The sequence below is a fragment of the Terrapene carolina genome, unplaced genomic scaffold (genome assembly GCF_002925995.2).
Source record: "Terrapene carolina triunguis isolate 2854851 unplaced genomic scaffold, T_m_triunguis-2.0 Scaffold833, whole genome shotgun sequence".
NCBI classification, from domain to species: Eukaryota; Metazoa; Chordata; order Testudines; family Emydidae; genus Terrapene; species Terrapene triunguis.
In genome coordinates this window covers 2,330,705-2,343,569 of record NW_020665184.1, presented here as the reverse complement: position 1 = coordinate 2,343,569, position 12,865 = coordinate 2,330,705, and the positions used below count along the sequence as shown (strand labels likewise).

Sequence of the window (12,865 nt, the reverse complement as noted above, 5' to 3'; positions counted from 1 at the left end):
CCCGCCCCCCACCCCAGAGCGCACTGCAGGCAGGGAGACCCCAGTGGAAACAAAAGACCCCACAAAGTCACCACAGAACTGCCCGGAGCGCCCAGCCCCCCGCAGACCCCCCACCACAGCCCAGCCTGTGCATGGGGGGGGCAGGATCCAACCGGACAAGCCCCCCCAGCACCACCCCACACCCTCAATCGCCCATGCTAGGGCCCCCCCTGTCCCCAGGGCCCCCCTGCCCCTTCCAGCAGCTGCCCGTTGAGTGTCTCCCCCTGCCCCATGGCGGCTCTGCGGGGGAGGGGGGCCCGGATGCTTCAAGCCCGGCCTGGGCTAGCTGAGGGGGGGCAGCTGGTCAAGAGTGAGGGGCACTTGGGGGGGAAGAGCTGGAGGGGGGGGGATCAGGAGAACTGGGGGGTGGGTGGGAAGGAGACCAAGGCCAGAGCCTGCCACGTTTCTGCCTGGGGCGCGCCTGGCTCAGGCCGGGCCTGGTGAACACCAGGCGTTAGCAGCTGCTGAGGGCTTGCGCCGGCGTGACCCACCCGGGACTTTGCCAGCACAGCAAGGGCGGGCGCTGGGGCTTTTCCGGCCCAGGCTGGGCTGAGCATGGAGCCGGGCACCAGCCGCTCTGCCTGGACCAGGGAAACGTGCCCACCTGAGCCCAAACGCCAGTGCCTGCTGTACGGGCTGCAGCCCCCGGGGGGTGGGGGGCGGACAGAACCGCGCTGTATTAGCGCCACACGGACCAGCCCGACGAGCAACAACTTTATTTCAACCTGGGCAGCCGCTGGCCAGTAGGGGGCGTCTGGCACCTTCCTCTGCAGCAGCTGGTGACTGGTGGAGGCCAGATACCGGGGTAGATGGGCCCCTGGAGTCTGGACACTAACGCGCCCCAGGTGAGGCTGCGATTTCACGGCTAGACGGCCCCGTTAATATTAGTTGTATTACGGTAGCAATTAGAGAGAGATAGACTGAGATTGCCCACACACAGCATGCTGGGCACTGCCCAGACCCCAGCTGAGACCGGGGCCCCGTCGCGCCGGGCGCTGCCCAGACCCCAGTCGAGATCAGGGCCCCGTCGCACCAGGCGCTGCCCAGACCCTGGCCAAGACTGGGGCCCCGTCGCGCCGGGCGCTGCCCAGTCCCCAACCAAGATCAGGACCTCATCACGCCGGGCGCTGCCCAGACCCCAACCGAGACTGGGGCCCCATCGCGCCGGGTGCTGCATTGACCCGCTGTGAGACAGTCCTTGCCCTAAAGAGCTCACGGTCTAACTAGACAAAGGTAGGGAGGGGAAACTGAGGCACGGAGGGACAAGTGGCTCACCCAGCAGGACAGTAGCAGAACCGGGACCAGACCTGCCGCACGCCCCAGCCCTGTCACTGCCCTGATGTTTAACAGACCAGCAGTAGCGCATGTTTTTTCCAATAGCTTTATTTTTAACAGGTTACAAATGGGATGAAGGTAATACTGACATCAGCGAATACACCGCTTGGTATGTGCGACTAAACAGCCCCCCCGGCCCCAGGTATAAACCGAGTGCTGAGCTCACCGGCCCCCACCCCTGGATACTGCCCCAGTGTGCGGGGGAAGGGGAATTATACAATGTTCATAAACATGGCTGGGGGGGGAGGGTCAGACAGCAAACAGAAACTAAAAAAAATAAGACAGATTTGTACCGCGGCTTTGACCTAAGCCCCAAATGTTGGGGGGGGAGGAAATAAGACATCACCCTAAAAGCCCAACTGGATCCGCTTCCCACGCTGGCCGGCTGCATCCGCCGAGGCCCTAAACACCGGGCAGTAAAATAACCGTGAGCGTTCGGGGTTTTCTTGGCGTATATTAATATATAGATTTGATATAAAAATAGGAATGTTTCCTTTGCTATTTGTTGCTTTTTAAAAGCAATTGCCACACACTTTGGTTCCAACGTCTTTCCCGTCCTTTGGCCGGCGAGAAAGGCCCTTTTGGAGACGGTTGGTACTAAAAAACGTTTTGTTATTGCAATTAAAAGCTATATAGAGCTAGGTAGGTACATAGAGAGAGGAAGTGCTGCCCCCTACTGGCCAGGTAGGGTAATGAATCCATGCAAATTTACCAGGCTGGCATTTTTAGGAAGGTTTTTTTTAAAAACCTGCTCCCTTTAAAATCGACTCTAGAAACAGAGCCCCAGCTGGTTCCATCATAGAAATAACACTGAGTAAAGAGAAGAATCCAGAGGGGAAACTGAGGCACGGAGCGACAGACTGTGACTTGCCCAAGGTCACACGCACAGGAGGAGTCTGGGTCTGTCACCTGAAGATGGACGGAGTACCCACAATGCACCAAAGAGCCCCCCCCCCATCTCCAGCCCAATGGCGGGACAGGAGGGGAGCTCCTGGCTTGCATGAATTTCCATGATGTGTAGGAATGGTCCCGGATGGGAATCCGGTGTCTGCCGGAGGCAGGCCGGGGCGATGCAGCTGCTGCTGGAGTGGAGCCTATCAAACCAGCCGTGGCAGGGCCCATGGGACCAAAGCCAGTGGAGACTTAGAAAACGCAGCTGCCAGATTTCCGCCGCCGAGCTTGTCTCCGGCTTCCTTCGTCGTGTCCTTGCTGCCCCCGACATCCATCCCAACGCCCACCAGCAAGCAGCCGCCGCCCCCCGGCTCCGGCTGGGACAGAGGCTCCAGTGGCTCGGCTCGGACCGCAGGAGGGACGAGTTTCAGTGCTTGGGTGGACGGCGTTCCCTCGAGACCCGCCCCCTTCCTCCCCCCACATCTCGATCGGTGTCTTCGGGGCTGCCGGGGGGGGGCGCGAGGGAGGAGAACACGGCAGGTCCCTCCTCCGCTACTGAGCCTCGGGGGGCAGGACGGCTGCTGCGGTCTCGGCTTTCGGCTGCTTTGGGGTCCCCTGGAAAGAACATTTCGGCTTCAGTGTCGACCTGGCCTTGGCCCCGTCCGCCCGCTCCCTGTCCCCATTTTACAGATGGGGAAACTGAGGCCTGGAGCAGGAATGGGACACGCCACTGGTCATGCACAACAGATCCAGAATTCGGACCCAGGGCGTCCGCTCAGCCGTGCTCAGGGAATATCTCAGAGCCGGGGATAAACGCCCAGCCCGGGGGCCAGCCGGCTCTAAGCTGCAGGTGTCTGTGTGTGCGACACGCCTCGGGCTGCTCCCCACAGACCCCCTGGGTACCACCTGCCCCCCCAGACACTGTCCCACCACCCCCATCCCTGGAGGTTCCATCTCCCAGGGGGCCCCGGGCTCTGAGCTGACCCACCCACTCCCGCCTGGCGGTGAGCCCCGCAGCCGTGCCGAGGGGCTGCCGGCCCCCAGCTCTGCCTGGCCCGCTCACTGCCCCGTCCCCGGGGCTCCCTCTGTCGGGGCAGCGCTCCCCACGGCTCCCCACCGCTAGAGCCACTAGGGGCTGGGGGAGCCGGCGGGGGGCACTGAAAAACAGGACCCAAGCCCGGGAAAGCTGGACACGGCCCTTGGCATGGCCCTGCTCCATCTGCGTCAGTGTGTGGGGGGGTGTTCCACGCCCCGGGCCAGGCTCTGTCTGCACCCGGGGGCGTCTGGCGCACCCGTCACTCACCGGGGAGGGCGGCTTGGCGAAGTTCAGGTGGGCGTACAGCATGACGGCGATGTCGTTCTGCCCAGCCTCCAACGCAATGGACAGGGCCGTGCTGCCGTCCTGCCGGAGGGAACGGGGTCAGGGGCAACCGGTGGGGTCTGGATCGCCTGGGGTGGGGGCTCCCCGATGCACCTGTCCCCTCTGGCTGCCCCAAAGCAGCGAGCAGCCCCCCTGGCCCGGCCCGAGGGGGCTCCCGCCCGTAGGGGAATGGGTACGCAGTGGGCTGATGCATAGGCCAACATGCAAATCAGGACATCGCCTTGTTTGCATAAGCGCCCCCCATCCCCCTAGAGTATCTGCAAAACTGGGTCTCCTCCCGCCCCCAGCTCGAGGGCCACCCTTTAAGCTCCCCAGGCCGGCGTGGCACTCACGTGGTCGGCCAGGCCCACGTGGCAGGTGGGCGTGGCCAGCAGCAGGCGGGCGATCTCGGCGTGCCCGTGTTCGCAGGCGCACATCAGGGCCGTCGAGCCGTCGGCGTCCTGTAGGTTCACGTCGGCCGCGCAGGCCAGCAGAGCCCGCACCATGTCCTGGCGCCCGTGGCTCACGGCCAGCATCAGGGCCGTCTGCCCGGCCTGCGGGGAGCCGGGGTCAGCGGAGCCGGGGCGGGGTTGTGGGCTTGATTCGTGGGGGCAGGTGGGAAGGGGGAACTCAGTGGGAGGGGAGAGATCCATGGGGGAGGGTCTGTGGGGGGGCAGGGCTGGGGGGGAATCTCAGGAGAGATCTATGGGAGGGAGGAGTCCACAGGGGACAGGAGGGGTGGGGGGGTGTCTGTGGGGGGAGGGGTTGAGGGAGGAGTCCGTAGGGAAGGTGGGTGGGGCGGGGGCCGTGTGGGGCGGAAGGGGTTGCACCCAGGCTAGTTCAGCCCCCACCCCGGCCGTTCACCAGGGCGCCCATCGCGGCCAGGAAACGGCTCCTAGCCATAAGCCAGTGCAGGGACCCCACCCCCCCGTGCTCCCAGCCAGCTCCCCCAGCCAGTCCCCAGCCCCCTGCGCTCCCAGCCAGCCCCCCCAGCCAGTCCCCAGCCCCCTGCGCCCCTGGCCAGTCCGCAGCCCCCGGCACTCCCGGCCAGCCCCCCCAGCCAGTCCCCAGCCCCCCGTGCTCCCAGCCAGCCCCCCCAGCCAGTCCCCAGCCCCCTGAGCCCCCAGCCAGTCCGCAGCCCCCGGCGCTCCCCAGCCAGATCCCCCCCCACACCGCTCCCGGCCTGCCCCCACCCATACCTGGCTGGCCTTGGCGTTGACGTCCCCCAGCTGCAGCAGCTGCCGGATGATGGCCATGTCGTCGTCGGAGCGGGTGGCGGCCAGCGCCGTCAGAATGATGGCTGTGTAGCCCGCTTTGTTCTGCTTGTCCACGTTGCACAGGCCTGGGGAGGGAAACAGAGTCAGTAGAGGGGAGACCCCCCCGGGCTGGAATAGAACCCAGGAGTCCAGGCTCCAACCCCCCCCCGCTCTAACCACTAGCCCCCACAACCCACCCCCCGGGCTGGACCTCCCCGCCATGGCCCCTCACCGGTCTCCAGGAGGCGCTGCACCACGGGGAAGTTGGAGTGCGAGACGGTGTAGTGCAGCGCCGTGTTCCCGTTCCCGTCCGCCATGTTAAGGACGAACTCCAGCAGCCGGAGCGAGAGGGAGCGGTATGTGGCCAGGCGCCCCCCCACGGCCTCGGGGGCGGCCTCCCTGTGGCACGACAGCTGCAGCCAGTCCTGCAGCACCAGGGTGTAGGCGGCCTTCTGGGGGGAGACAGGGGGAGGGGTGTCGCCTGCGGCCTTTGGGAGGAAGTGACACGGCCCCTGCTCCAACCACTAGACCCCACTCCCCTCCCAGAGATGGGGCTAGAACCCAGGAGTCCTGGCTCCCAGCCCCCCCTGCTCTAACCACTAGACCCCACTCCCCTCCCAGAGCTGGGGCTAGAACCCAGGAGTCCTGGCTCCCAGACCCCCCTGCTCTAACCACTAGACCCCACTCCCCTCCCAGAGCTGGGACAGAACCCAGGAGTCCTGGCTCCCGGCCCCTCCTGCTCTAACCACTAGAGCCCACTCCCCTCCCAGAGCCAGGACAGAACCCAGGAGTCCTGGTGTGACGTTGCACTCCATATGTTTATGGAAATATGCTAAGAAGTGTGACTATAATGTAACTGGAATATGCTTTATGCAAAAGGTCTCTTGTAAGGTATCATTACAAAGCTGTGCATCTCTCTCTCTCAGTGTTATAGAGGGAGGACAATTTCTGAGTTTACCCTGTATAAGCTTTATACAGAGGAAAACGGATTTATTTGGGGTTTGGATCCCACTGGGAGCTGGGTGTCTGGGTGCTGGAGACAGGTGACCTACTGAGTAGTTTTCAGTTAAGTCTGCAGCTTAGGGGGTTCAGACCTGGGTCAGTGTTGCAGCAGGCTGGCGTGTCTGGCTCAACAAGGCAGGGTGCTGAAGTCCCAAGCAGACAAAGAAAACGGGCTCAGAGGTAGTTTTAGCACGTGAGGTGACAGTCCTAAGGGGGTCGCTGTGAACGAACCCGACACAGTGGCGTAGTCGGCAGGATCTGTGCACAGCGGATTGCTTGGAGACACTGGTAGGGATTTTAAGTCAACTTTAGTGTGGTGGCCGGAGAACGGACCAAGTGGTTACTGGTTTGTTATTTTCTGTGTGTTTATTTTGGGGGAAGGAAATAAGCACAAGAAAGCAGGAAAATGACTCCCCGGGAGGCAGCTACAAACCTAGAGCTGGCCAGACTGGAAGCGGAAGAGAAGGCAAAGGACCGCGAGTTTCAAATGTGGCCGGCAGAAATGAGGCTCAAAGCAGCAGCTGCGGCCAGGGAAACCATGGAGGCCCAGCAACAGACTCAAACTGAAGCACAGAAAGGTGCTCACGAAAGAGCCCTGGAGTTAAAAGATCAAGAAATTGAGGCCCAGAAAACTGCCCAGGAGGAGACAGAAAGAGAGAGGCGGTGAGCCCTGGACTTAAAAGACAGAGAAATACAGGCCCAAATTGAGACCCAGAAGCATGAACTGGCTGTAATGGAGTGGAAGAGACAAAACCCTTCAGCGGCTGGCTCCACTTCCCCAGAAATCCCCAAATGGGAACGATTATGTCTGCAGTATGATGAATCCAGTGATATTGCCGAATATTTCATCACCTTTGAGAGACTGTGCACTCTCCATGCGGTTCGTGAAGATCAAAAAATGACCACTTTGGTTGCAAAATTGACTGGCAGAGCTCTGGCCATATTCAATAAGATGCCTATTGATGATGCTTCAAACTATGGTAAATGTAAGGAACTGGTTTTGAAACAGCTCCAGATTACACCTGAAACCTACAGGGTAAAATTCAGGAGTTTTACGAGGGGATCTGGATTAAGTAATGTGGCCTATGTAAATGTAATGAGGGATTTGTTAGACAAGTGGGTGAGGGGGAAAGGCATTCCAAGCTTGGAAGAAATGTGTGATTTGCTTACTCAGGAACAGTTCCTGAATATGTGCAATGATGATGTAAAACAGTATTTGTGGGAGGAAAGGGTGGATGCAGTGGGTGAATTAGCCGGGTTTGCAGACTCGTACGAGCAGTTACAAGCTTCAATTAAACATAAACCACTGGCAGAGGGTATAGGGTTGGGGGAAAGCAGAATCACCGTTCTACCCCTGGGAAAAAGGAGGCTGGCCGGTCACCTCCCCATTCCCCGATTACTTGTCCCAAGTCTCCTGTGCAAGCAGAGGAGCCCAGTAGGTGCTCTCATTGTAAGTCCACTGAGCACCTGAGGAATAAATGTCCTTGGCTGAGTGGCCTACACTGCTGTGTGGAAGGGGAAACTGAGGCACACCGCCTCATGGCATTGGTGGCTAAATGCCAAGACACCCACGCTTTAACAGATATTACTGTTAGCAATACTACACCCCCAGGCACCTGCGGACCTGAAACCCAGAACTTTGCAAGAACACCTATGAATAACATCATAGGGTTTAAAGGTACTGGGAGGGTGTGTCACCAGAGACGACCAGGGATTTTACATGAACTGCCTCCGCCATGGACAGTGTCCAAGACTCCGGCAGTAAGTTCAGGAGGAGGGTGTGACGTCGCACTACATATGTTTATGGAAATATGCTAATGAGTGTGAATATGATGTAACTGGAATATGCTTCATGCAAAAAGTCTCTTGTAAGGTATCATACAAAGCTTATAATCTACTGAGTGTGATCATCCTATTTGTATGTATGTATCATTCTTGTATCTAAACTAGGAATATGAAGTATAACTCTGAGGTCCTATTGTAATTATGCAAAGTGTGGGCCATTAATGGTGGTTTGGAAACTTGACGGCTCCCATTAACCAGGACAATTGACACTAGATGGCTCTGTTTACCTGCAAGCCTCCACTGCAAACGTGCCAGTCCTGGAAGAATGGAGGGGGGGCTGACAGGACATGTGACCATGTCACCTGGTACTGGAATCCATCTTTAACCTGGTGCTTTTCCATTTAGAAGGAGGGGTGGGGACCCAGAGAGACAAAAGATTCCCGCCTTGTGCCAAAGCTATAAAAGGGAGTGGAACAAAGGGGGCTGCAGTCATGAGAAATCCCCTAGTTACCACCTGAGCTGGAACTAACAAGGACTGCAGCAGGGGAAAGGATTGGGCCCTGACTAGGAAGAAGTCTAGTCTGTGAAAGAAGCTTATTGGAACATCTCTGAGGGTGAGATTTACCTGTATTTAGTTTCTTAATGTATCAGGCTTAGACTTGCATGTTTTGTTTTATTTTGCTTGGTAACTTACTTTGTTCTGTCTGTTATTACTTGGAACCACTTAAATCATACTTTTTATACTTAATAAAATCACTTTTGTTTATTAATTAACCCAGAGTAAGTGATTAATACTGGGGGAGCAAACAGCTGTGCATCTCTCTCTATCAGTGTTATGGAGGGCGGACAGTTCATGAGTTTACCCTGTATAAGCTTTATACCGAGTACAACGGATTTATTTGGGGTTTGGATCCCATCGGGAGCTGGGTGTCTGGGTGCTGGAGACAGGAGCACTTGCTGAGCTGTTTTCAGTTAAGTCTGCAACTTTGGGGGGTCAGCCCCTGGGTCTGTGTTTGCAGCAGGCTGGCGTGTCTGGCTCAACAAGGCAGGGTGCTGAAGTCCCAGGCTGGCAGGGAAAATGGGCTCAGAGGTAGTCTCAGCACATCAGGTGACAGTCCCAAGGGGATCTCTGTGACTGACCCCCTCACTCCTGGTTCCCAGACCCCCTGCTCTGCCCCAGGACAACGGGGCCCTGGGGTCTTTACCCTCTAACCCTAGTACCAAGAATTAACGGGAGCAAATCTTTGCCTGGCACCTGGTTTTGCTCTGTTTAAATCCTCCCCCCCGTTTCTCTCAGCTGACGTGAACGAGGCGCCTCATTTCACTTCACAGCCTCCTGGTGCTTCGCTGGCAGAATCCTGCCGGGGAATTTCCCGGTTGTTTGGGCCCCTCTGCGGACCCTTCGCCGGGCTTCGCGTTGTATAGCCCCTGGCCCTTCCCGGGTGCTCCCTGCCGCTAGCCAAGAGGGCAGTGCGAAGGGAGGCAGCGTGGCCTCAGGAGCCCGGGGATCTCCTCCCAGCTCTGCCCCAGGCCCGCTGGGTGAGCTGGGGCAGGTCACGTCCCTGCCCCGTGCCTCAGTTTCTCAGCTGATGAACCTGTGACCTGCTTTGCAAAGGGACCTGAGCTCTAGGGATTATTCCTGTTAATTCCTCTGCGTCCATTAAACCACCTGCCGGGCAGGAAGCCGGGCCGTGGCGGGGTGTGTTCTGGGCTCGCTGAGGCAAGCCCTGTGCCAGCAGAAAGCAGCGAGAACCCAGGAGTCCTGACACCACCCACATCCTGCACCAGGATGGTTCACTGTTTCCCTCCTCCCCCCGGTGGCTACTCTGTGAACAGCAGTTGGTCTAGAGCCTGCAGCTCAGGCAGCAGCAGCCTGGGCTGTCGCACCCTGAGGTCCCAGGTTCTAGACCCGCGCACGGGCCCCTTATCTCGCCGTACCATCTCCTTGTCCATGAGCATGTCCGGGCTCTCCAGGTACTTCTGCAGGGTTTCACAGGCCGCTAACAGCTCCGGGCTGAGTCCTGTCCTGCAACGAGAGGGGGACCAGGGGGCTAGTGGGGTCTTCCCCATTGGGGGGGGGATCCTGAATCTGGGGGGGATGAGCCAGGGGGCCTATAAGGGGCAGGGCTGTTCCTGAGTCCTGCAGAGGTGGCTGGTCACTGAAAGTGGCACCCAAGGGGTTAGGTCGGGTCTAACGGGCAGCAGGGCCAGGGCAAGGTGGCCGGAGGTGAGAGCTGCCCTCCCCAGGCGTGGCCGCGGGGGTGCAGGACAGACGGAAGCCAAGGGCCAGTTGCTCAGGGCATGATCCCGGCTCAGGCTGCAGCCCTGAGAGCCCAGCCTGGGCCTGGGGTAGTCTCGGCTGGGCAGGGGCAGAGCCCAACCAGGTGCCGAAGATGTTAGCTCAGCTGGGATCCAGACAATTCCCTGGCACAACATTCCCCTCCCACAGCTGGGAGAGAACCCCGGAGTCCTGGCTCCCTGGTCTAACCCCTGCTCTAGCCACTAGACCCCACTCCCCTTGCACGAGGGCGCAGACCCCGGTAGAGTTACCCAGTGCCGCTCTCTGGTGCCGCTCTGGGGGGTTCCCCTGCCGTCGCCATGTCGCTGTCCGCAGGGACTCTCTGGGGGGCCATCGCCGGGGGCCTGGGGGTCTCTGTCTGCCCCGCCGGGGGCCCCTCGCTGGCCTCATGGTACTCGCTCTCCGTGCTCTCGTTGTCGGAGGAGTTCTCGGCCGTGCTGGAGCCCGAGGAGGTGGACTCGTACCTGAGGTGGGGAGCGGGCTCAGAGCTGGCAGGGCAGCACCAGAGCTCGCGCCCCTCCCAGAACCCAGGAGTCCTGGCTCCCACCCCCTCTGCTCTAACCACTAGACCCCACTCCCCACCACAGCTGCCAAATAGAACCCCGGAGTCCTAACGCCCAGCCCCCCCTGCTCTAACCATTAGTTATTGACATGAACTGTGACCGTATAGATCATTGTTGCAACCACTGTTATATATTTGCAGCAAGTATCATACAAAGGTTGTCGTGTGAGGTGTCTATACAGAGGTTATGATTTGCTGGTTATGATGATGCTGTGCGTGTGTGTGTGTGTGTGTGATTTGTGCAGTTTATTGGCTCTGTACTTGTATCTCAATGTGTTTGATTCTAGGTAGCCTCAGTGAAGCATCTGGTCGGCTTCTTGAGAAGGGACAATTCTCAGGAAGTGCCCAGTCAAGAAACACTTAACGGACGATGGACTTTGGGAGACGCCAATCCACATCTGAGCTTTCCTGGGAACCTTCAAAGTAACATGGAAACAAAGGACTGCTGTGATTTTCCACAGTAAGAATGGAGGTGTCCTTCCACCTGGCAGAGAATATAAAAGGCCCTAGAAACCCCTCTATTTTGTCTTCAATCCTGCTTCTGACTTCTGGAGAAACTTTGCTGCAAACTGAAGCTCTGAACAAAGGACTGAATGACCCGTCCCAGCTGGGGATGTTCCAGAGACTTGATTTGAACCTGCAGTTTATTCTATCTCTGCTACAAGCCTGAACCAAGAACTTTGCCATTACTGTATGTAATTGATTCCATGTAACCAATTCTAGCTCTCATCTCTATCTTTTTCCTTTTATGAATAAACCTTTAGATTTTAGATTCTAAAGGATTGGCAACAGCGTGATTTGTGGGTAAGATCTGACTTGTATATTGACCTGGGTCTGGGGCTTGGTCCTATGGGATCGAGAGAACCTTTTCCCTTTTACTGGGATATTGGTTTTCATAACCATCTGTCCCCATAACGAGTGGCACTGGTGAGGATACTGGGAAACTGGAGTGTCTGAGGGAATTGCTTGTGTGACTTGTGGTTAGCCAGTGGGGTGAGCCTGAGGTCCTCTCTGGCTGGCTGGTTTGGTGCCTTAGAGGTGGAGAAACCCCAGCCTGGGGCTGTAACTGCCCGGCTCTCTGCAATTTGGCCTGAATTGATACTCTCAGAAGTGTCCCACCAAAGGCAGCATCGTTACAACCCCATTTCCTGAAACGCGAATAGAACCCAGGCGTCCTGGCCACCAGCCCCCTCTCCTCCTGCTCTAACCCCCTACACGACAGGGCCACCTGGGGCGGGGGCAGCTCTGCAGTTCCCCTTACCCGCCGTTGACACCCACAAACTGGAGACTTTTCTTGCCCACCAGCTCCGGGGCCTCCTCCTGCCTCTTCGTGCCAGATCTGATGCCCCCCTGAGCCGAGGCTGCGGGGAGATGAGCAGAGAGGCCAGGATCAGAGACCGGCCCGGGCCCCCCATTCCTGAAGCCCCTTGGCTGCCCCTGAAGCCCCTGGCCCACCACACCCCTCACCTGGGTCCCCCGCCTCACTCGGGCACGGTGCAGCCGGCTGAGCCGGGATGAGGTCCGGGGCCACTGGGGCCTCTGGCTTCTGGGGGGCTCTGGCGAGAGGGGGGCGAAGGGGGGCAGGGTTACAGACACAGACCCATGCCCGGGTGGCACCGCTGACCCTGGGCTGGCTGGCGGGGGAGGGGAGATGCTAGGTTGCCGGCTGGGCCTGGCCCGTTACAACCGGGGCCTGGCAAGGCCTGTGACCGGTGCCCAGCGGGCCGGGGGATGGTGGAGTGTGGGGGAGGGGTTGGTTGGGAGATGGGATCAGAGATCCCCCCGCCACCCCTTAGCAGCAGTCCTTGCATCCATGGGCCCAGTGCCCCCCCAGCAGGTCCCGTTCCACCCTCCAATCCCCCCCCATGTGGGGCAATCTGGGGTGGGGCTGGGTGACGCAATGAGCACAGCTAACGAGCATGGCTAACGAGCACGGCTCATGGTAACTGCTAATCAAATCTCAGGCTCCAGCCTCAGCGCCGGCAACCCAGAGCCCGCTCCAAGCCCCCGGAGGAGCCGGGAGGGGGACCCAGGGGTCTGGGCTCCCAGGCCCTGTAGCCGGGAGGGGGACCCAGGGGTCCGGGCTTCCAGGCCCTGTAGCCGGGAGGGGGACCCAGGGGTCCGGGCTCCCAAGCCATGAAGCTACAATCCCCGGCTAGGGCTGGGAAGGGACCCAGGTGTCCTGCGCTGCACTCGCTGTCTTGTGTGGTTTCCCAGCTCTGCACAACCCTTGCCCCCCCGCCCTCCCGGTCCCTCCCAGGCCTTCCCCCCAGCCACCCCCATCTCTCCTTTCAGCTCTGAGGCTTAGGCCAGCTGCCCCCCACGTCCAGGGGGTC

At 59.3% G+C, this 12,865-nt stretch overlaps 1 protein-coding gene across 3 annotated transcripts in view; it reads right to left on the bottom strand.

Moving 5' to 3' along the window:
- Positions 1 to 1,404: 1,404 nt before the first annotated feature.
- KANK2 (KN motif and ankyrin repeat domains 2) overlaps positions 1,405 to 12,865 on the bottom strand; it is a 30,565-nt gene continuing 19,104 nt past the window's right edge. For all 3 annotated transcript variants that reach the window (XM_026660608.2, XM_026660611.2, XM_026660609.2), the window contains 8 exons: positions 11,791 to 11,890; positions 10,219 to 10,431; positions 9,607 to 9,694; positions 5,114 to 5,333; positions 4,825 to 4,967; positions 3,979 to 4,179; positions 3,569 to 3,667; positions 1,405 to 2,880 (listed from right to left, as the gene is read on the bottom strand). In XM_026660608.2, the coding sequence (XP_026516393.1) occupies positions 2,818 to 2,880; positions 3,569 to 3,667; positions 3,979 to 4,179; positions 4,825 to 4,967; positions 5,114 to 5,333; positions 9,607 to 9,694; positions 10,219 to 10,431; positions 11,791 to 11,890 (1,127 nt within the window). In that variant the 3' untranslated portion in view covers positions 1,405 to 2,817. The remainder of the gene's footprint in view (positions 2,881 to 3,568; positions 3,668 to 3,978; positions 4,180 to 4,824; positions 4,968 to 5,113; positions 5,334 to 9,606; positions 9,695 to 10,218; positions 10,432 to 11,790; positions 11,891 to 12,865) is intronic.